The 25,159-nt window shown below is 41.0% G+C and overlaps 1 protein-coding gene and 2 long non-coding RNA genes across 5 annotated transcripts; 1 reads left to right on the forward strand and 2 right to left on the reverse strand.

The window, feature by feature from the left end:
* Positions 1-510: 510 nt before the first annotated feature.
* LOC114322253 (uncharacterized) lies at positions 511-3,077 on the reverse strand. The gene is made up of 3 exons (XR_014358567.1): positions 2,817-3,077; positions 872-926; positions 511-785 (listed from the first exon to the last, which is right to left on the reverse strand). It is a non-coding gene; the product is annotated as an uncharacterized LOC114322253 (long non-coding RNA).
* Positions 3,078-4,507: 1,430 nt separating this feature from the next.
* LOC145816160 (uncharacterized) lies at positions 4,508-11,260 on the reverse strand. Of its 3 annotated transcripts, none has more exons than XR_014358597.1 (5): positions 11,163-11,260; positions 10,560-10,608; positions 9,708-10,222; positions 4,692-4,840; positions 4,508-4,570 (listed from the first exon to the last, which is right to left on the reverse strand). It is a non-coding gene; the product is annotated as an uncharacterized LOC145816160 (long non-coding RNA). The 3 variants fall into 3 exon arrangements; XR_014358598.1 differs by having other exon boundaries at positions 4,511-4,570; positions 4,695-4,840; XR_014358596.1 differs by lacking the exon at positions 4,508-4,570 and having other exon boundaries at positions 4,587-4,840.
* A 7,524-nt stretch (positions 11,261-18,784) lies between these two features.
* Positions 18,785-24,320, forward strand: LOC145816132 (uncharacterized). The gene is made up of 5 exons (XM_082912377.1): positions 18,785-18,797; positions 20,765-21,012; positions 21,099-21,197; positions 21,493-21,674; positions 24,308-24,320. Exons 1-5 carry the CDS (start codon positions 18,785-18,787, stop codon positions 24,318-24,320), a joined length of 555 nt encoding a protein of 184 aa, XP_082768503.1.
* The last annotated feature ends 839 nt before the right edge of the window (positions 24,321-25,159 follow it).

Below are 25,159 nucleotides of genomic sequence, written 5' to 3' on the forward strand. Positions count from 1 at the left end.
TTGTGTGATGTTTGTTATTTAATCACACCTTTTAAGTTTTATTAAAGTGTGATCTTTGGGGGTGTGATTAAAAGGGGTCATTTTTAATCACACCTTTTAAGTGTGACTAATAACATTTAGATCACACATTTTAAGTGTGATTAAAAACATTTGGATCACATCTTTTAAGTGTGATTAAAAACTAATAAAACCTGTGATAATAAACTTTAGATCACACCTTTTAAGTGTGATTAATAACATTTAGATCACACCTTTTAAGTGTGATTAAGAATATTTAGATCACATCTTTTAAGTGTGATTAAAAACTAATAAAACCTATGATAATAAACTTTAGATCACATCTTTTAAGTGTGATTAATAACATTTCGATCACATCTTTTAAGTGTGATTAAAAACTAATAAAACCCGTGATAAAAACTTTAAATCACATCTTTCAAGTGTAATTAATAACATTTGGATTATATCTTTTAAGTGTGATTAATTACTAAAAAGATTCGACATATTTGAAGAATAATCAATATTATTTTTGTACGCGCATTTTAGGAATGTAATACACACTATATACTATACTTTGAATCATAACCACATATTCAATGGAAAGGAATTTAGACTGTGCTTACATATATTAAATGAAAATTAAATATGTTCAAAAGTATAAACAAAAGAATTAAATAAAAAATTTTAGACTCTGCTTACATATATTAAAAAATAAAAAATAAAAACTTGAAAAACTAAGTCTTTGAATTCTTTGACCATATTTTGCATCTCTCCAAAAAATTTCTAACCTAAAAAATAAAAACACAAATTAATTCAGACACCACTAGAAGCATATGAATAAACAAACTATTTGCAGAGATTGTTCTAGTCTTACAAAAGATAAAGTCCGACCAATCACACCCCTTCAAATGTCTTAACATTAAATACCTCTGCCATGACATGAAACATGTAAAAACAAAATGTCACTTTACCCATAGAAGTTCCAAGTTCAACAGAAATTTTACTATAACCAACAACTTAATTTAAGAGGCTATATCCATCTCAAATATTTAATGTTCTACAAAAGAAATGCAATTCAATGTTGATTGTGCAAATACTTTGACTGCATTTCAAATATCTGTGGTGTGTTGAATGTCCGTGTCCCATACAAAAACACTTAACAATTAGGCAACCCTAGCCTGCAGCCCTTCATAAATATGCCAAAATTTTGAAAATGTATTCCTTCACTAAAATTTATCATTCAATGAACATGAGTTACCTGCACTGGTAAGAAGAATAAAAAGCAGTACAAGGTTTAGGTTTTCTTCCTAGAACAGCATTAAATTCCCTTGTTACAAACAAATATCACCATTAGCCAATCAAATCGACGAATCGAAAACTGAGAACAACACAGACCAAATAAGGGTATAGTGTCAAAATTCAAACAAGTTATTTTGATAAACCAAAGACATCAATGAGTCTGTTTTTAGGCTTTAGAAAAAACAATTAGAGTGCTATAAATTTTCAAACTTTCTTCTACACCCAAGAAAATGGGAAAAAATATAAAAATAAAAATCATTAAACAACACACAATAAAATCATCAAAACTGAAGATAAAATCATCAAAACTGAAGAGCTTGAACTGCTAATCTATAAGAAAGTTACAATTTTCATGCATTTGAATCACATTTTGTGCAGATCAAGCATTCATGAGCAATAAAGATTCTATAAAAATGAAGAAATTACAGAGACGAAGCATCTCTATTGAAAGATCAAAGAAGCTCCATTAAATTTTTATATATTCAACAATCGCAACATTTAGTTCAAAAACAAAAACAAAAGGAAATGAAAAAAATAAAAATAAAACATTTGAAAGCAAACAATCAAACATATGCAACCTGTATAGCTAATATCTCGAAGTTAAAAAGGAAAAGTGAAACTGGGCACTTTCAATATATATATACAGTGATGAAGAAGAAGATTGGAGGTTGTGTGGTGAGACTAAGGTCGAACAGAACACTACAGTCATCAATTGCTCTAATAATTTTAACAGAAAACTGAACAACCCAAACACATAAAACTGCCAATAGTTCAACCCAGAAAAGCAAAGTAACATCATCTCTACTTGTTGTCCTCAAGAAATAACTCTTGAACTACCCGAAAAGCTTCCTAGTATGAAACACTAACACCAACAATCTCCCAATCTCAATTAACAAATCATATCAATTCAACCAGACATGCTGCCAAGAGTGAAAGTATGTTCCATTTCGTAAAAAGAGGATGACCTATAATTGTCAATTAAATCTATGACATTCTATCTTCTAACTGAGCAATCTATGCCAACCCCTACCGTAACATTGCTGAGTAATATATGTATCTCATGCTCATTCTTTGTATATGTGCTACAGTGATCACAGCTCAATCTATATTCAATTTGACATGAATTCAGGAAGTTCTGGGATAGACCTACCATTTCATTTATGTATGCTTTTACACTGCTTATATACAGGTACGTATGCTTTTACACTGTTTGTATACACATACGTAGATACCATATATATGGAAAATTGCTTTGTGGAATGGTAAATGCTTGGACTGTAGATTATAATCTGAGGGCAGCCACTTCATGCAAACAATGCCAAAGGTTGGGTTTGTAGCGGCCACTAATCAACTAACCAACAAAAACATCCAAGGGTCTATTTTTTGATTTCATATTAGAGATTGATGTTGATATTAAAATTTGTAATGGTAACTTACTTGAAACATGAAAATGACATTGAAAAAGAGAAAAATATTGATTTTTCTATTCCATAAATTATATATATAAGTGAAATACTTACCCCGATTAAAAGGTTGCATTTCATGACTTCCAAAAGAGGATCTCTGATGTGTTTGTGGAGAAGCCTGGTGAATGCCACTAGATCCATCTGTCACCTCATTTATACAATAAAATTCACATGAGTATGATAAATTTAGAAAAGGATAACATATGATAAATTAATACATCATTTAGATACAAGTATTTGTTTTTTCATGTTATGAACATTCTTAGAATTATCAATACAATAATATAAACATAATTTGTGCATTTCTTTGCCTAATTCTCATATACGTATATGTATATATATATGTATAGATGTAATTAATCAAAAACTAACCTATTAATCAAATTAAATGAGCATTTTTTTTTAAATCAACAAAAGAAAAGGATCTTTATTGATGAACAGGCTTACTTGGCGTATGGAGTCCCAAGAAGTGACTTGAAGCTCTTTTCTTTGATGCAAAAGGTTTGATTTCTGGCATTAAATGCTCCCTTTACACTGATGCAAAAGCTCATTTTCCTAAAAGTGTGTCAAATCTGGACAGAATATGGTGTAGGGCCTATAGATAAAAATTCTGGTTAGGTTATGCAAATTCTGAAATTGGGAATGAAAGTAAACCTATTATTCCATATTTCTGTTCATTTTCAGAACCTAAAAAGGTCCAAACGTATTTTTACTGACCCAATTCTTTGGTTCCTACTAATCTAAAATTTGCTAAAAATGTGTTATTAATCTAAAATCTGCTGAATGAATTAATTAAAACTAGATAGTCCCTTCACTGAAATATTTCTCTGCTTTACTCAGTCATTCTTGTGTTCAATAATTGAATATTGATTTAATACATTAATTTATGTATTAGACTAAAAGGAAGTAATAACAGTAATCCCACAAGCTAGTGGTGTTTGAGGTATAAGATAGATATCAACAATCTACTACAACTCCCAAAAGAATCAAAATCAATGTTCACTTTAATGCGTTAGATATGAATTTTTCAACCAAAATCATCTACATGTCATACACATTTACTTTCCCACGTAGGGCCAATATTCACCTTCTTCTAGTTTTCATTTTGTACATTTTATAAATTAGATATGAACTTTTCAACCAAAAAATATTTTCTCTATATCTAACATAGTGCTTCCAAATCATTGTTAGAAGTGTAGAAATTGTAGCAAGATCCCATGGTCCATCAACCCTTTTTCTATTTGTTCATTGAGCACCCATTCATCATACTCTTCCCCATTAAAGTTCCAAGTAAATTTGTTCACAATCTATCTCGCACGCAAATTGAAGTTGCAAAAAATACTAGCAAAGAGACAAAAAAAATTGAAACAAAGATTAAAATGGTGGAACCACATTTTATAGTTTTGCAATTCTTATCAGAAAATCAGTTTCTTCTATGTGATAATATATCGAATTAAAAACTATAAAACTCCACATGGCTAAATGAAAGAAGAGTGAGGGAGGGAAAAGGTGGTGTATGCACCTTTACAAGCAATGACTTTCTTCTTGAGCTGGAACTTACTATAACTCCCATCGATTTCCTATCACGGTCAAACTCAAGAGTGGCAATCTGTCTTTCAATCTTACTCCACGTCCGACAACAACCTTCAATTACATAAAATTAAATGGTACACATTAGCAGCCACGTAAACACGTTTAGTAAACAACAAAAACATAAGTTATAATTGTAACGTACGTAGAACATCACCATAACGTTTAGATGTACCAGAATCCAATCCATCAGGAAGTCCCATTTTCTCAACCATAACCTGAAAAAAAATAAACACTCATGATGAGAAAATTGCTTCAGCTCAATATTTATTGCTTTGCATCAACTTCAAAGGATTGGAGCTTCATGAGGAGCTTCAATAGGATAAAAATGGAAGTAACCACTTGAAAGGATTGGAGCTTCATGAGGAGCTTCAGTGTGGGGTATATGCTAATCATATCAATGATTCGAATATGACCTCAGCAACTCTTTTTACTCTCTTGGTTCAACAATGGATACCTTGCAATGAATTAGCTCATCATGCATGTATCTGGAGGAAGCAACAATATTAGTAAAGATAAGAATACAACTACTCTGTTTTTTATTAGAAGCATAGGAAAAGAAATGCAAAACAATTTTTGAGCATTGATAGAAATTGAATAAATGAGGTCCAACTGCAAAAAAAAAAAAAAAAAAATAGATTGAATGTCTTCCAATGAAGCAGAAACGATATTGCAAAGATTAAAAAAAAAAAAAAAACTAAAGAACGAAAGCAACCTCAGATAAACACCACCACAAATTTGAACATAATGGGCATGCTAGGGGACAGAAACAAAAGAAGATATTGCTTCTGTGAACATCCTGCAGAAAACGAGGACACAAAATTCTGTCCATGATTGATTAAAAGCATAGCTTCTAGGAAATATTCCCAATTCTATCCTTATCACCACGAGAAGTTAAAATTAAATCATACAACTAGCACCAATATTCTCTCTAACTCTTGCTTTATAGTACCTTTAAATTTGAAAGTTTATTGTTTATACTTCCTCCCCTTCTGCGCATTTAAGCATGGTTTCAGTTGATTGTAGTCTTGAAGCCGAGAACCGTCAAATGAAGTGAAGCATTGAAGAAGTTAAGAGTTGAGAAGTTAACAAAATGATCATTTATTTACATTTCAGTTTGAATTTCTGTTGTAGCTATTCTTCATAATGGAAAGTAAAGCTGATTTTATCTTTTTCTTTCCACTATTGAAAATCTTTTTGAAAATAAATTGAAAACTTAAAGTTTGGGAACATAGGGAAATAGAACTCCACCACTGTTAAAAAGGAGAACTATTATTTTAAAGAGAAACAGAACTCCACTACTCTTTAGTTTATAACTAGTACAAAAGCAACATTAAGTGTAGAAAGAACTGGAACATAGACCCTCCTTATAGAAGATGAGCCAACCCTCAATTTTAATTTTTTTAAGTCCAGTGCTTCACGTGGAGAAATTATGGTATTAGGATATTTTATTTTACTCCTTTTTGACATTGTAATTGTAACTCTAATTGAGACCCTTCAGATTTCAATATAATAGTCTTCTCCCTTACATACAAGGACACCTAGCTTTATTACCTGAAGAAGAATGTCAGGGTAGTATAACACATGACCCCCGTGGGTAGTATAACGCATGACCCCTGTGAAAGAAACTCCTATTTTCTACAAAAATAGGGCACATCAATGAGCATGGTTAAAAATTATCAATGTGCACTTTAGGTTGAAGATTTGGGAAAAAAATAAGAAAGCAAGATGCAAAAATGTTCTTGGTTGACTTTAAAATAGAGGAAAAAAAAATAAAGGTCACTTTTTTTAATATAGATCAAGATGTATCTGGCAGAAATGTTACACTCAGAGGAGTCAAAAACAATTAGAAAAAGTAATCCACAAAGAAAAGCTAAGTCATTATACAGGATCTAGACCCCCCCCCAAAAAAAAAGAAAAAAGAAAAAGATTCATCATAAAGAAAAAGCAAAAGCCCAGTTGTTCATTTGTTCTGCAAAAGGAAGGTATTCGAGGCTAGAAAGTGGCCCGTTAGCATTCTCAAGAACTCTCTGTCACTAACTCGCACCAAACCTCGCATCAATCATCATGTTTATAGCCTAGATTGTGGATCATGTGCCAAGAATTATGCCCCGAGAATAAATAAAGATAAGATTAGACAACTAACTACTAAGAATATCAACCAAAAATTGGGTTAGATTAGATGCTCATTGCAAACAGCCTATAACACTCGTGCTGTGAGGGGTTGTGTATTTTTTAATGCTCAGATTTACGGCAGGGATGTTTTACGGAGGCTGGAGGACCAAGGCGTTAGGCCGAATCACGTATTTCTGTGTTCTCTATGTTTGATTTATTTTATTTATTGTTTTGTGGATTTGGAACATTTAATTATCACATAAGAACTCAAAAGACACACAAATGGCATGATATTTGTAGACAGGCGGCACCACACATGTGAGAAGGTATTCATTTTCAACTTTTTTCTTTTTCATACATTTAATGGATGTATTTTCTGTAACGCCCTCGAAATATTAACATTAAAACCCATCATCATAGACATGTGTCGGTATAAAAGATAAATATTCTTCTATTCATCAGAGTAGTTCCTTACAAAAGTATTACATGTTAATCAACAAAAGCAAATACCCTACGGGCTTACAGCTTTCCAAGTTAACACTTGGTTACAAAAAGAAGAGTACTAATTCAATACATATTAAGCCCTTGGCTTGAATTTGCATGTAATACATCAAAATAAATAAAAGAGTCTTCAACTCTCATCATCATCCAAGCTATGTCCTTGGGGGTGGCATACTACCTGTACCTGAAAATGATGTCCCATAAAGGGTGAGCCAACGCCCAGTAGAGATATGCTAAACACAGTATGAGCAATGACTAAGATATTAGCAATTGATAAATGTTCAACTTTCATAAACCAATTCATAATCCATTTCCATTTCCATTTCATGACTACTATGTTCATGTTTCATTTCGGTTTCCATTTCTTATCAATTTCACAATTTACATCAATGGCTCAGAACCTGGCCAACCACTTATATGAGACGATGACTCATATCGAACACTTTCCATTTTTCAATAGATAAACTTATTAGTTGTATCAACATCTCAACAGATAAGCATACAAGCTATATCCACATTTCAACAGATATGCATATTAGCTATATCAACACTTCCAAAGATAAGCATATGAGCTGTATCAATACTTCCAAAGATAAGCATATGAGCTATATCCACACATTATCTGACAAGCATATGAGCTGTATCAGTGGAGTCCATCCCCTATCTCCTCCCAAACAACATCCGATTTAGAGGTCCTTCCCCTATCTTCCCCTAAACCGTGGAGTACATCCCCTATCTCCTCCCACACACACAACATATATACACAAAGGTCATATACGCAATCAATCAATACATAACGTTAATGTATTCTATCAACCGTCATACTCTATGACATATCCAATTGAGTAGTTTTAGTTTGCCTAATCATCATGCATTGTCTACAACAATCAAAACTACCCTCCACCGGTAGCCCAAGCAATTATTTCTAAACAGATAATAAAAGCTCCAACAGATAAAATATCAATGTTTTCAAATGTGAGGGATTTATAAATCTAACTCCATAATTCAACCATATAATGAACCAATTTCATTATTTCCAACTCAATTCCACATAGCTACAATTTTCCCAAATTAATTATATCAATTAATTTATTCAACAACTTAGGGTTTTCCACCCCATTTCCCAATATTGACCCAATGGCCTATATATCAACAACCAACAACAACATCATTATTTTGAAACCCGAAACACATAATTTTGAATCAAATAACAAAACCCCCTTTTTACATTTTCAAACCCTAACTTCCCAAAATCAACCATTTAACAAAATACCCAAATATCTAGGTCAAAACCCATAGTTGTGAGTAGGAATCCCTACCTCAAAAGATGACACCCAACGAAGAAGATGGTGGAAACGAACTTGCTGCAAACCACGAGTTTCTCGGATTAAAAGATAGCCCTCGACGATCAACAACTTATTTGTGAAGGCCAAAGGTGAGGAAACAACTCTTGCTAGATTAATACCTAGAGAGAAGGCAAGGTTCTAGAGAGAGAAGCTCTCAAATGGCTTTTTAGAAAGTAAGAGAGAGAGAGAGAATGCAAAAAGTGATTTTAAAATGCCTAGCTACCAACTGATATACGACATTCCCGCTCGAGCGGAAAACACAACGCTTGAGCGTCAAGAACAAAAATCTGGACACACTCGAGCGCAAGAAGGCCCGCTCGAGCGCCAAGACACAAGAATAAAGCACATCCGCTCGAGCGCGAAAACCAGTCTGCTCGAGCGTAGATTTCCCCCTCCCAGAACTTATACCCGGAAAGTGCTACCCGCTCGAGCGCCAACAAACCCGCTCGAGCGCTACCGCTCGAGCGTAAAAAAACCCGCTTGAGTGTAAAAATCATGCCTGCAGAAGTTTTGCAGGGACTCGAAATACTGGGGGTGTGCAATACCCGCTCGAGCGCAAGAATACCCGCTCGAGCGGACCGCCTAAAAATTGGGCAACAAGGAATTGAAACCAAGGCCTAACCAACCTGTAACAACTCTGCCCAAAACACCCTAAAACTCAATCAAGTGGAATTAAAGGACGACAACAAGATAGATACAACTACCAACTTCACGGAACCGAGTCCGGAATACAACAAAACAGTAAAGGAACAACCAAGATCGCTATATTTTCTATATTTTTCATCCTTAAAAGAAATTTTTGAATACCTTGAGTTGCTTGGATTATCAATTGTCACCTTCGAAAAAAAAAAAATCAACATCTTGAGCTGATTAGAATGCCATTTTTATCCCTCAAAAAAATAATTGAACACCTTAGTTGTCGATGTGAGCTCATAACACCAAATATTGAATGCCCTTTTTATTTTTATGTCCAGTTAACCCTACTCAAAGTTTAGAATAAATTAGAATGGGTACTTAAAAAATTGGCAGAGCAATGATGATAGTTTCATCTCAAATACAAATCCCATTTAACAAATTGCTCATTTTGAGATTTTGGATCATCTTATTTAGGATTTTTGGAATAAAAGATCATATAAAATAAAAAATTTGAAGGAAAGTTAAAAAAAAAATGTTTGTAGACAATACAGAGAACGCATTTTGGTTCCATTAACAGAAGATATCACAATTTATATAACTCAAAAATTGGAAAAAAAAAAAAAAAAAAACTAGAGTAGAGAGAGAGAGAGAGCCATTTTGGTTCCATTAACAAAAGATATCACAATTTATATAACTCAAAAATTGCAAAAAAAAAAATAATAAAATAAAGTAGAGAGAGAGAGAGAGAGAGGCTCACAAGAAAGGAAACTAGTAGAAAGTCTCCACTCCAAGGCATTCAATCAGAGACGACCGCACAGACCCGAAGTAAAGCAATAAGGTGAGCCTGCACAAGCTTCACCACTAACATGAAACAAGTAGGCCTTATTGATTGAGCCAAAATCTACAAATGGGATCCCTGCACCTAGTGAAACATAAGTGACATGAACTACACATTATATCACCAAAGGGCCAAAATAGACCTAAGAAAAGTATTCAAAATAATCTCCATTATAAAACAAACATATGCGAACCCTATGTTGAGATTAAAATGCATTAGAAAGCACCAAAATGTATGGTTGATAGCTAAAACAAAATCAAGTTATTAATGAATGTCAATAAACTAAATTTTATTGATAAAAGGGGCCTTAAAATCATGTGGCGTGATTTATAACAAGAAACAGGCTCATACTTTCATCAAATTCATGTCAATGCAAACACCTCCATGAGGTGATAATGTATGACCCTCGAGTGATGTGGCTCCACCATAGGGACCTGCTCATCAAATTAAACCAAAAAATAAATTATAAAAAAAATAAAAGAAAAGTTCAAATAAATAAGCCAGTTGTCAAAATTATTTATAGTGAATATGTATATGTTAAATAAAAACAATCATTATATTTGGTTCTTTTCTGCATTTCAAATTTGGATTTTCATGCCTAATGAATGGATACAAATAATTATCAGTTTGAACAATCTAATAGCCCAAAACTCAAATGCGTAAAAGAAGAGTTACCCATTCACATTATATATTAGCAACTGAAAAACAATAAAACACAATTGAAAGAAAAAGAGAAAAATCAGACAACCCTCAAAAGCAAGGAGCTCAGACCTTATACTTGTTACAAGATTTGACTGTCTTGGACACTTCCTCTGCATTCCTGCACGCACAAACTACAGTTAAGGTGCATTTTGGAGAGAAAACTAGGATACATTACACAATGTACTACAGAGCAGACCACAAAAAAATGGAGAAAGAACTACTAAAAAATAGCTTGATGAACCATCTTTACAATAGACATCTTATCCCGTATCTCATATTTGTGATAACAACCAAACTAACACCAAGGACTGCATGTGTTAGTTCAAGTTAGATGAAAATTCTATGTATATCATGAAATGTTGAAGTAATAGCCTATGAATCAATAATGAACAAATTCAAGACACAAGTCAAATCTATGTCCACTATTAATAGCTAAAATAGGAACTGCATCATACATAGATTTTCTCAAGAGTATATGAAAACAGAAGCAACATATCAGTTATGAGCATTTAGTGAACAAATAAAATGTCGCGTTTTTTTTGAATGCACGAGCTCATGGTGTAAACTGGGACCAACACAACAAAAATGGAAAATAATGAAAATAAATACAAGTGCCAAATTATAAAAATAAACAAAATTATAGTTTCCAAGTTAAAAAAAGCCCAATCTCACCTTGGAAAAACTGCCACATCAGGGATATTCACTGCTTTGTGGAAGCTATTTTGTGGTTTCCCATGTAAGTACCTCTCATCAAAATCCATTGTCATATTGTAACAGCGCCCGCGTGGGCCTCATGCTACAGTTCGGACTCGATTTGTGTCACGGTTCTTAATCTGAACCAAAGAGTCCAAATCTGGCAAATCGTTTTGAGAAACAGATTTTTGAAAAAGTAGTGCCAAACATGGACTGCTTTGCCAGATACAGAGTCGCCACCTAAATATTTTAAAATGGGGGAATTTAGGAAACCCTGACTCGGTGCCGAAGGCCACATGTCCGTCATCACCGGAGTTGTCTCGGCTCGGGAGCTTGGGTACGATCGGGGAAGGTCAGCTATGAGCACCCCCTTTCGCCCGGTCCGAAGACCGGCCTCTACTAACCGTGATATCCGTTTTTGAAAACTTTATGTGTTCTTAAACCAATTGTTAGCCTAGAATTACTATGTTGTGCGCACAGCAAACAAGTATAGACCAAATCACCCAAATTGGAACAAAACATTTCATGTTTGTTTTGAAAATGGTTTGCTACTCGTAAGTAGGCTAAAATGCAGGTTTTGCCACCTTCAAGTGGGCTTTTGGAAAAGATGGTTTTGCCACTATCTAGTGGGCTTAAAAAAAAATCGCAGTTTTAACGCATTATCCCAATTTAAGCAATTTGACCTCCACCCACAGGCATTCAAGCAGTTTATCTCATGTAAGCACTTAGCCGCATGGCAAGCATACTGTCATGGCAACACTCACACGCATGCTGGATGCTAAAGCAAAAATACTTACATCGTACTCCGTGCCAAAACAGTAAACTAGTTAGCAAACATGCATGTCCTAGTTCATGTTAAAAGTGGCTAATGCAGCACATACAGGATGCAATTAGATAGGCTCGGCTAACCTAAGCATGGCATATGAAATGCGATCAGTTGATGCACGTATTCAATTTGGAATTGAAGTACAAATGCAGTTAGCGTGATGTACCGAGCCTAATGCATGTCAACAAATGCATGAATGCACGCATGCATAGCATAAGGTATGCTAAAATAAATGTGCCCTAATCTACCATCATAAGCAGGTAAATAAAAGGGAAGGAAGAAGTGGGGATGGAAGACATACACACACCCACACACACTTATTACAGATTTGCCCTCGCTCGGAGGGACCGAATAAATATTACAAATTAACTAACTACGCAAGCTAATTAATATTACAAATTAACTAATTTAATTAATCAAATTAAATTAAATTAATTAAAGCAGGAAAGCGTCTCGGGAGACGCGCCACCATGCGCAAGCTGCCTCTGTTTTCCTTCCTTTCCTCCTCTGGAGGCTGTCAAAGCCTCAGGACTACATCCTTGGACAGAGGGGATCATCACCGGCTGAATGAAACTTCCACCGGCAGTGTAGTATAGCCATCGGCACAAAATAGGGTCTGTCGGCAGAGAAAAATGTGCCGGTCGGCACATTACACTGCCGGTCGGCAGAGTATTCCTGCAGAACCTGCAACTCACAGCAACAAAGGGCAAAACAAGGCATGGCAGCATATTTCAAGGCATGTATGCATCAACCATGTCTCTTATCATTGTGATGACTCAAAGGGACATGTGCCTCGGTTCTTGGACCACCAATCATGCATTTCCATGCATGGTGGCCCAAAGAACCGAGTATGCATCTTTGATTTCAAATGTATGCACACCAATCAAACAAATAAGGCCCAATTCCTATCACCAATTCAAGGAACAAGGCATGCATGCGAAATGCAATGCAACCTAGGCATACAAGCTAGGAATGCAACATGGCATGGCAATCAACTCATGCAAGCATACAAGCATGCATATGGCAATACAAATGAGTGCAAAGATGGACTTAAACATGAATTAGGCGGCTCTAAAAAAAGGCCTAAAACAGTAGCCAATGTGCTAAGAGGTGAGGGCTAAATGGCATGCACACACACATGCACATAAGGACCAACACTTAAGCATGAATTAAACAACATTCAAGCACACTTGAAAGGAGGGATCATGGGCTAATTAGCATGCAACATGAACCCTAAAATTATGTTTATAAAATGATGCCAAATCAAGTTATAAATCAAGCCAAAACATGCACCGAAAGGCCTAAGCGTTCAAAGCAAATCAATGAGGCATTGAACTACACTAAGCAAGACCAAACAAGGCATGCAAAGAGAGACCAAAATCAGAGGTTTAGCATGTTAAAACAAACCTAAAGGACCCCTTAGATGGCATCTAAATGGCCCAAACACAAAGGCATATACCATGGCCAAAACATGGAGCATTGCAACACATGCTTTCAAAGCATTAAAGAGGCATGCGAGGCAATCAAACGAGCATGGAAATGGGACTGAAATAGCATGCAAGATGATCCCAATTCATCAAATTCATGCAAAGATGGCATGCTACACATGCACATACTCAAAGCCAACAAGCCTAAATGCAAAGGAGCCATATAAGGCATGCAAAGATCGGCCCAAACGACTATGGACAGAGCTAAAGCATGGCAAAATAAGCACATAATCTTCACAAATGCAAGCCTAAAACATGCTCCAACTAAGGCTAACAACCTAGATCATGTTAAGGCACAAACATGGCATTACATGGCAACTATGCTAAACATGCATAAGGTTCCAAAACCAACTTTAAATCATGTTATATCATGGATATATAAGCATGAAAAACAAACCAAACATGCTCAACACACACTCAAGCATAGGCTTCCTTAGGAAGGCCAAAATGTGCCCTTTTCAAGGACAACAAGGATAGGGGGTGGCCCTCTCCTTCTTGGGACTTCAAAGGATCATCTTCACCACTGAAATCCCTCAAGATTTCAGTGGTGAAGAGACCTCAACACCAAAATCCCGGAGCTAGCACAAAATGGCTCAAAATGAGGCCTTTTGAGGCCTAAGGGTGGTCAACACCCCTCAAACAACAAAACACTCTGAATAAACAATAAAGAGGGCCTAAAAACAGAACTTTTTTATGTTATACAACAAGCACAAAAACAGCTCTAAGATAGGTATAAAATCAAAGCAAAAATAAGGGAAAAAAGGGACTAGTTTCTTACCCTTGTAGTCCTTTTCAACAATGATGCTCCAATGGCCTTCTTGAGCTTGAATCTAACACCAAAATCTCAAAACACACTCTTTGGAACCTCAGCTCCAAGAGGAAGGTGAAACACTAGGTGTTTGTGTGCAATAGTAAGGCACAAAACACCTAGTGTGCAAAATGAGAGGGAAATAGAGATAGAAAGTGTATATCTAACCCTAACCCTAGAAAAACCAGAGCTCTTCTCTGTATTTCTCTCCCTCAAAAATGTCTAAGCCTCCTTTTCTTGCCTTAGAGAGAGTCCTCTCTATAAGCCTCTTGTAAAGCTTACCAAACAAGCTTTGCAAGAGGGAGATCCCTCCATACACGTGTATGGAGGGGAGCAAAAGTTATACAGCTGTCCAAAAATATCTGCAAAAGCAGATGAACAGCAATCGGCCGGCAAAAAATGCCATCTTGGCCAAACAAAGTGCCGACCGGCACAAAAAAGTGCTGACCGGCAACAAATAATGCCGACCGGCAAACTAAATTGCCGGTGGCAGCAAAAACTAGCCGGTGGCATCTAGCCACTGCCGGTGAAGGGTGGGGATGGTCTACAAGCCCCACTCTGCCTCTCAAAGGCAAGATGCAAGTGTTTGGTGCAAAACCAGACACTAAACGGTCGAGTTCGGGGATCCTGAGGCGGGGCGCGCGGGCCGAGACCTCCGGGAACTCCAAACGAACACAAACATGGATAATCACCGAGTGTTCAAACGGTGACGTCCAAGTCTTGAGGACGGTCAAAAATGGGGTGTCTACAGTTGCCCCTCTTTGACAGAACTCGAAAGTCATAACAATGACGGGAGTGAATGTCAAAGCCCAGAGACGACCCATTTTTGACAAGGCCGAAGACTTAGACAAACATGCAATACAAATAAGATATGCGCCCGGAGGCAGGGGCAAAATGCAAGACAATGCACGGAGCCGAGCATAACTTATGATCATGCAAAGAAAGCTGTAACGAAGCAAACATGCAACAGTTTTAAGCTAGCATACCAAACTACACTACAATGCAGAAAGGATGTAAGAGAATTATGGAATTCTCAAAATGTCTCACTCGGGAGATACAATACCTGTCCGGTTCGTCTGGTCGCACCAGCTTCAAATGAACCGTACATACAATATCGTGCCTGAAAAGAAAACAAACTTAACAGGTACAATATCGTTAGCAACATGCATGACAATGCAAAATGGATGCAAAACGAAATGCAATATATACAAAACAATGTATAAACAATGCAAATGAAGATGCAATGTAATTGAAACAATGCAAGCTACATGCAAAGCATTTGGATCGTGATCCAATCACGAGCGGTTCGAAACCACACCTATGTCAAATAGATTGATGGAGGTAACAAGTCTGTCTACCATAGAACGGTCAACTGAACTATGAGTATTGTAGACAGACGCAAGAACAAGTATTGGGTGGAATGACACAAGTGGGGAAACAACCCGCTGGAGAAAGGACTACGATCCTAATGCCGGATGCAAAAATTACACTACAATGTAATGGGTGGATATGGCACGCAGGCCAAACCAAATCTTGCCTAGGAAAGGCATGCATACATACAAGCCATGTGTAACACAGAAAAGGTGCCGCAACCCTCAACCAACATATCAACGTGGAATCGGCGCGATACACATACAGAAATGTGTTCTAACATGAAAAGTAAGGGCACATACCAGACCAAGCTCAACATGGAAAGGCGCAAGCCAAAGGCGGAAGGTGATGCAATGAATGCATGCAATCTACAATGCAATATTTACAAATATGCAATGGAATGGATACAATGGATATGGCATACAAGCCAAACCAAATCTTGCCTAGGAAAGGCATGCACACATACGAGCCATGTGTAACACAGAAAAGGTGCCGCAACCCTCAACCAACATATCAACGTGGAATCGGCGCGATACACATACAGAACTGTGTTCTAACATGAAAAGTAAGGGCACATACCAGACCAAGCTCAACATGGAAAGGCGCAAGCCAAAGGCGGAAGGTGATGCAATGAATGCATGCAAACTACAATGCAAATGCAAGACAATGCAAATATGCAATGACTATGATTGCAACTTTCCCTATCTTACCAACAGGGTGATATACTAGGTTGGTTCAGTATCCAGAACTGAGGCGTAGACATGCCGCCTCAACCTATGGGGCTTCCATACAGATTTCAAGCCGAGGGTAAACCTCTGGGTATTTCAACCAGACTTTAGTCTCGGAACTCCCGAACCTTTGCGTTCTAGGCATAAGCCGTTCGAACTCTAGTTTCCACCGTCCCAGTTGGTCTTCTAGGAACTCATCGCAAGCATAGGCAGGTGGCTTTACCAGACCACCGAAAGTCGTTCGGGCACGACAAACACCAAAGGAATTGCACCTTCAGAGGATTTAAGGTCTCCTAGACCGGAATGCAAAATGTATGCATGACAATGCATGTTTTTTGTTTGTTTTTTTTGAAATGCAAATGATGCAAGTGATACATGTTGCATGGAATGCGCGACTACACGCGGCTTAAGATATGTACAAAGCAATAGTGTGCACACCAATGCAATAAAGGTTTTGCACCTTCCAAGGATTTAAGGTCTCCTAGACCGTACGTGTTTAAGGTCTCGCCAGACCACGCGCGTTTAAGGTCTCGCCAGACCAGGGGTATTTACAAGACGCGTGACAATGCGCTGAAGGTTTCGCACCTCCAAAGGATTTAAGGTCTCCTAGACCGTGCGTGTTTAAGGTCTCGCCAGACCGTGCGTGTTTAAGGTCTCGCCAGACCAGGGGTATTGCACGACGGCATGATGCGCAAAATAGCGCAATGCGTTAGGCAACGCGAGTGCACAGGACAGTGCGATGGAATGCATGCAAAATGCAATGAGATGCGCAAAACAGCGCGAACAATTTTGAAATGCACAAAACAGTGCGATGCGCAGAACAGCGCGAGGTTTGAAATGCACAAAACAGTGCAATGCGCAGAACAGCGCGAACAATACAATGCACAAAACAGTGCGATGCGCAGAACAGCGCGAGGTTTGAAATGTAATGCACAAAACAGTGCAATGCGCAGAACAGCGCGAACAAAACAATGCACAAAACAGTGCGATGCGCAAAATAGCGCGAAGAAAATACAATGCACTAACAAGTGCAATGCGCAGAACAGCGCGAACAAAATACAATGCACTAACAAGTGCAAGTAAGGTGCGCAAGATAGCGCGAACAAATGCAATGCACTAACAAGTGCAATTGAGGTGCGCAAGATAGCGCGAACAATTTTGAAATGCACAAAACAGTGCGATGCGCAGAACAGCGCGAGGTTTGAAATGCACAAAACAGTGCAATGCGCAGAACAGCGCGAACAATTGCAATGCACAAAACAGTGCGATGCCAAGTGTGACGTGCATGCCACACGGAGTGTAAATGGGCTTAAATGCGCAACAACGCACGTATTCCGGAATGCATGACAATGCATGGAATGGAAATGCAATGATGCATGAGAGATGTGCACGACAATGCAAAGGGGTGCGTGTTGCAACGCATATAACACGTGCATAACAATGCAAATGTGTGACGCGTGACAGCGCGATGTAATGCACCGAAGTAGTGTGATGAACTTGTGCAACACACATGGGGCAACTTTTGAATTCAAAAAGGATACAAAAAGGATACACCTTGCACGAATTTGAGCGCCACGCACTGGAGACACGGTCTGCGGTCAAAACGGAGGCCGGTTGAGCGTCGGAGATGCACTTTCTTGCACTTTCTTCAGCTATGAAGACCTAAAACAACTCAAATGGCCTAAACAAGGCTGTGGGAACCCCACCGGCCGAAAGGGGAGGCCACCGGCTGGCCATCGGCACAAAAACAATTCTATCGGCACAAAAAAGTGCCGGCCGGCACAAAACATTGCCGACCGGCAAACAGTTGCTGAATCGGGGCAGTTCTGTCTTTTCACTTCGGGCATTATAAAATAGGGCTTGAAAACCCTATTCTTCACTTTTCCACCGCCGAAAATTCTTGCCCTCTCTCTCTAGAGTGCTTCTCTCTTATTTTTTGTCCATTTCTTCGCGTTCTACGCTCGTTTCGTCGTCGGATTCGCGATCCTCTTCGCGTTTCGGACATTTTCCACCGATCACATTCTCGTTTCGGTGCCTCGTTCGGCGTTCTCGCCTTCTCTTGGTTTGTTCCCCTCACTTTCCTCTTCATTTCCGTGCCTCTTCACATTCCGGCCTCCCCGGCCATTTCCGACCCTCTCGGGAGTTGACTTTTCAGTTGACTCTTCGTATTCCGGCTCGGTTTTCCTTTTCCGGCCATTTTCACACCACTCTCTATATGGCGGACGACATTCCACGTGGCGGGACTCCCCCGGACCACGAGATGGATCCCGGGGTCGAGCTCTTACCACTGAGCGAGCGCCCGTTCGACCCGGCGACCTACCGGCCGGCGATCCATGTTCTGCCCCCAGACGGCCTGCGTCAGTTCCGGAGCTTCGAGAGGCATGCGCCCCCTGAGTTACTGCTACGCCAGCCTACCTCCCACCTTTCATTCGGCACTCCCGAGGTAACTCTTCATCTTCTGCTTTACTTTCTGCAATGTAGGATACAAAACTGCCATAGTTAGCTGTATTCTTTAATTGCTGAAATCTGATATGCCGTAGACCGTAGTTGACTGTAAACATACATACAACTGATATCTGCTTGAGACTGAAACATTCACACACACTGCACTAGCCCTGAATCACTCAAACACACGGCACACACTGTATTCCACTGCACACACACTAGTACCCAGTATTTGTCTGAATCTGTTAGATTTGCATACATGCCACATCTGTTCTGAAACACCCAAACACGCTGACACAGCACACGTATTTTACTGTAAGCACACCGGCACCCGATATTTGCCTGAATCTGACAAACTTGCATACATGCCATATCTGTCTTTTCAAAATCGCATTTTGAATGTTGTCCTGCAATTGTTGTTTTCTGTTTGCAGGAGGGTTCCCATACCATCCGTGGGTATGGGAATACTGGCGCACGGGAGTGGTATGACGAGCTCCCTGATGCGGTCCAGCGCATCGTGGACCGAGCGGGCTTCGGCACCTTCTGCCGAGGGCTCTCTAGGCTCTCCACATGCAGACCTCTCCTTGCTGCTTTGGCGGAGAGGTGGTGGGACACCACCGATTCTTTCCATTTCTCTACTACAGGGGATATGACGATGACCCCTCATGACTTCTCGATGCTCACAGGCATCGGGGTAGGGGGTGATCCGATCCCCTTCGACATAGCGATGGATGAGTGGACCGCCGCTCAGGTTCATCTACTGGGGGAGGCCCCTCCGCTAGCTCGCCCAGGCTTCGTCCGCTATTCCTGGTTCGAGGCACAGTTCAGGGTCCTGCCTGCATTGGGGGAGGAGACTCAGATGACCGAGGAGGACGTGGAGAGGTATGCTCGGGGCTTCCTCATGTTCCTGTTCGGGACTACTATCTTCGCCGACCGGGCGAACACCTTGCCTCTCTGCCTTCTCAGCGCACTGGTGGACGTCCGAGATATTCTGCACTTCGATTGGGGCGGCGCTGCTCTGGCCACCTTGTACGGATATATGAGCTCGGCTTCTCGCGGCAGCGGCCAGCTGCTTGGAGGTTACTGGCGGGCTTGGGAGGTACATTTCTTCTCCACTTTTCATTTCTGTCCGATATTCTCTGCACTCTGTACACTGCACACACTGCGGTCTGCATTACACTTGCTGTACACTGTACACACGGCACACACATACATTCTGTTTTACACTGACTGTACACTGCTCACACTGTACACTGCAAATAATACACTGCACAACATACGGCTCTGCCATTTCTGCTTTATTCTGTATATCCTGCTTTATCTGATGGTCATACCGACATCTGTTTTGCAGTTGTGGGTTTACGCCTATTTTCCTAGGCTTGCACCCGTACCAGTCGCGGAGCCTCCTCCGGCTGTTCCTTTCTCGAGTCGCTTTGACGGGGGATGCACCCGGCGACCACGGGAGACATTCGGCTTCTTCCGCTGATATTTCGACACCATCACCCCGGCCGAGGTATGTTTTACTTTCAGTTCGTTTAGCTTCGCTTTCCCACTGCATGTTTCAATAACAGTAGATAACAAACTGTCTGTTACTTTCAGATCACATGGCGGCCATGGGCTTCCTTGCCGTCGGCGATGCGGGGTCGGTTCCCTGGTGCTGAGGAGACCTCGCGTTTCCGGATCTTGCTAGAGGGCCCGGTCTATCGGGCTTGGTACCTGGGGGAGCGTTTCCTACGCCAGACCCGCGGGTTACCTGAGCAGATAGTCCCGGTTCACCCTCCTGCAGAGATGAGGGAGACCGAGGGGCTGACCACTGAGCAGTTGGATGATTACTCCATCGGCTGGGAGGAGGCCGGCTTCCGAGGCACCGGCGACTATCAGGAGTACGTGCGGACGTACCTGATGCGACCTTTGAGCGGCCGTCGAGCGGGGGGGGGCCAGGCCTGTAGCATCGGCGGCTGGGGCCGGAGCAGGAGTAGGGGCCGGATCTTCGAGGAGGGCCCGGGTCCGTGGCAGGGGCGGAGTGCGGGGTGGACGAGGAGCTGGGTGGCCTGCCCTGCCCGCTGTGCTGACTTTCCAGGGGCAGGGTGGGGCGACCTATCAGATCCCCTTCGCCCCTCCACCGGCTGGGCATGAGTTCACTGACATCCCCGACCTTCCGCCGGTATGTATCACTGCACTTCGTACAGTTATTTCATTTCAGTTTACTTGATATTCCACAGAATACTAATGCATCTGATACCTTTGCAGGCTTCTTCTGAGTACACCCGTCAGTCGTTGGCGATGAATGCCTCGATGATGGGGATGCTTCAGCGGACATTTGACCTCCTGGCCGTCTACAGCATACCGGTATGTCCTTCTGACACTGGCCTCAAACCATTCATTCACTGCTTTACATAATCTGACGCACGGCACAACACCCGATACACTGATCTCGCAGCATCTGACACACTGCATACACTGCATTCTGCACTGTACTCTATACTGATAAACTGCTCACGGCATTCATACCCTGTACTCACACATTGCATTCTGCACTGATAAACTACTCACGGCATTCATACACTGTACTCACACACTGCATTCTGCATTGCTAAACTGCTCACGGCATACTGATGCATTTCACTTTTGTGCACTTTTTCAGCCTCCTTTCCAGATTCCCATGGCAGGAGGTGCTCCAGCTAGACCTGCTGTCCCTGCTCGGGGGAGAGATGAGGAGGGCAGGATATTTCCCCGCACTAGGGGTGGGCGTACTCACGTCAGGAGCAGCTCGCGAGCTCCAGCCCCGGACGACGACGACGACGAGGAGTCAGAGGCGGAGGCAGGGTCATCGGAGGAGGAGACCGGAGACGGTTCTAGCTCGGGCTCTGATGACGACGCTGTTGATGCTCCTGGACCCTCGTCCAGGAAGAGGACCAGGACAGACTGACGGCCCTTCGGAGTGCTTGACACAGATGCAGATTTTTGCTATCTTTTCCTCTTTGTACTTTTCTTTTTGTTGGTAGATAGATTACCTTGTACTGCCACAGGCAGATTTTGTTTTCAAAGCTTGTACATTTGAAAAGATAGTGAAATGAAACAGACTTTTTATCTGAAAAAGTGTTTACATTTACACATTTCATGCATTGCATCGCATCTCATCATGTTACACCTCAATGTAAATGGAATTGATTGGTTGTCTGAAAATTGAACACTTGCACTGTAATAATCAGATAACTTAAACAGCCAACAGCAAAATAACCCAAGCAACCCACTGCCTGATTCTTGACACACGGCCCTTACTCTGTTGGGGATTAATCTGTATACAGCCCTTAGTACAGCATTCGGTTCATCATGCACACAGCAAATTCCAAACAAACAGCCCAATCTGACAAGACGGAGCTCAAAGACGGAATCGGTTGGAGTCGAAACACGCTCGAATGTAGAGAATGGCACAGCATTCTGAGCATAAATGATTTTTGAAATCAAATGAGGGTTTTTCAAACCGGGATATCGAGCCTACCACTGAACACAGCGGAAAGGACTCAAATAAAGGTACACGACCTAAACACAACGAGACATGCTCGGGAGAGACTCAAAACAAAAGACGAGACCGTCAAATGAAAGAGACACGACACACAGACGCGCAAACGAAGATGGGGGACCTCGGACCACGAGGAGCCAGTTCAAACTGGGTATTGTTTCCCACTTTTTCTGATTTGTGATTCTCACATCACTCGGCTCTCAAGCTCGGATTTTCTCTCAAAACCCTTTTCCTCACTTTTCTCTCAACTTACACCTCTCTATTCTTCAATCTCTCATTTTTCATCCCTCCCCAGGGTGATTGATGGATGAACAGGAAGTTGCGGGTTCACGCCCGATGCCGTTAGCTCACCGCTATTTCTTCTGGCGGGCAGAGCGCTCTTCTGGCAAGTACGTCGGTGACGGGGAAAAGACATAACGCCTGGCTCAACTGTGCCCCTAGTTCATCATTTTAACCATTTTTCGTTTTTGCTTTCTACTAAAACAGTTTTGATCAAAATGAGAGTCGGATTAACGTACTCGTTCGATTTTTGATTTGAAAGGCATGCAAGTCAAGCTGCAAGCACTGAAAGTTTTCCTTTTTGGATCCAAGACAATGGTCCAGTTTTGGAAAATGAAATAGTTTTCGAGAAAATAGTCAACCTCAGTAAAAAATTTCAAAAACTATTTTTCAAACAACTGATGCTCAACAAGCATGGAATTTACCCTTTGAGACGCGCAACCTCGGATCGGAGGCAATGGAAAATTGCCCCTCGTTTGAAGGGAGTGGGAGGCAACGGAAGGTCGCCCCTAGTTTGAATGGCGTCTCACGATGGCTTGTGGCAACGGAAAGTTGCCCCTTGTTTGGGATGGTGCCGCAGCAATCCGCAGACAGTCTTCATTGGCGGTGGCCGAGCTCTTGGACACTGCGATGACGAAGACGGTCACAACAAATATATGGACACAGTCGCCTTTGGAGGGCGTTGGCCACTGGACTTTGAAGTCGAAACCATTGCATGGACTGGGACGCTTATGAAAGCGTTGGGGGTTGGACTTCATGATGAAGTTGCCTACGTATCCCAAACATGGTAATCAAGCCTTACGTAGTTCCGGTTAAGGTCCACTCGGGTATTTTAACCTTCACTTTGTTTGGCTCTCACTTTTGCCAAGGCACCCAATGCGGGTTTTCGACCTTGCGAGCTTCTTTTCATTTTCTTTTGTTCGTTTCTTTTTCTTTTCTTTTTTTTCTTTTCTTGCTTTTTTCTTTTTCAATCTTTCTTTTTGTATTTTTCTCTTGCTCTAACTTTTGCCTGGGTCGCCCTTCCGGGTTTTCGGCCCAGCGAGCCTCTCAAAGGGTAAAAGAGTAGCAAGTCCATGCCAAATGGTCTTTTTTTTTTTTGAAATTGAATTGAAGCCTCTCTGTGTCCAGGAGAACGGCTGTTGAACTGATTTGCGGAGAATCCATCAGGGTTACTCTACGAGCTTCTTCCGGCGAGATCTACTCCTTCTGATTCGGCCTTGGTGCCTTCTGCTCGAGGGCTGTTTCGAAACCGGCCACGCGGGCCTTTCATGGCGTTTGTCCGTTGAACTTTCTGAACATTCTGAACGGGTTCAGACTCGGAAAACAAATAGGTTGAATCTTGAGGCTGAGAGCGATCCTAGGCTGCGCAATCTCAAGAGCGATTCCACACAGGTCTTCGCAGGGCCGCGTAAAATATTTATTTTTGAAAGTTTTTAAGGAAGCGAGAAGTCGCTCGTGCCGAAGATAGTGTGGAACCAATCTGGATCAGGCCAGGGTCCTTCTCAGTACTCACGCCGACAAGCATGGCTTTATTCATAAAAAGGCTTAGCACGCCTCTCTTTCTCTCAAAATGATCAAAATTTTGCAAAACCCGAGGAATTCCTTCCTCTTCGTTTTTATCACCGCAGTGTTCAAAAGTTTTTTTCGAAAAACTCAGGTTAATGCTATGAGTTTGGCGCGCAGGAAAGCAGGCGAGATGTACTGTCAGCCCATTCAAATTCTCTGGTCCTTATGCTGAAAGCAAGCATGAAGGTTGAGATAGCAACAGCTGTTTCAATCGGCTTTGTTGGTGCGACTGGCCCCTCGGTAGAGACAGACTCAAAACAAAAACAGATAATTACAAAACAAAACGGTGTTCGAGGCAACAACCCCAGAATCACCTGGTATTATATACAACGGGGACTGACTCGATACAACAAGACAGCCACTTAAGCAGAAAAAGACTGACTCAAGACAGAGAGACAGACTCAAAACAAAAGACTGACTCGATATCCAAGCCAGGATTTACAAAACTCGGTTTCACCGATGCTCAAAAATGCGTGCCAAACGCTTCATCGAAAAATATACCAAAAGTTGCCCGCAGGCGGTTCACTTTACATACTCGCAGTATCTGAGCCCTCGAAATCCAGCAACTGGGTGGTAACGGGCTTGCCTGAGGTGGGTGGTAGGATAACCTTGTTATCGATCAAATCCTGCACTTCATGACGAAGGGGGGAACATCCATCGGTACTGTGACCGGACTGCTGATGGTACGCGCAGTACAAGGTAGCATCATGGGTGGTGGGGAGATTCTTCGGGAGTGGCCGGGGCTCCAAAGGCTTAAGATGCCCATTCTTTGCCAGTATTAGCAATGCCCTAGACAAAGGCATGTGGAGGTCGTGAAAGACCCTGCGCCCTCGGGGCAGGTACTTTGCAGTTTGAGGATTCTTGCCAGATGCGCTGGCGAAAGGATCGGCTGGCGCTGCCTTGGCTTTTTGAACCTTTCCCGGTGCAGGGTTGGGAACAATAG

The sequence above is a fragment of the Camellia sinensis genome, unplaced genomic scaffold (genome assembly GCF_055761805.1).
Source record: "Camellia sinensis isolate YWXY unplaced genomic scaffold, ASM5576180v1 Unanchor3, whole genome shotgun sequence".
Taxonomy (NCBI): Eukaryota; Viridiplantae; Streptophyta; class Magnoliopsida; order Ericales; family Theaceae; genus Camellia; species Camellia sinensis.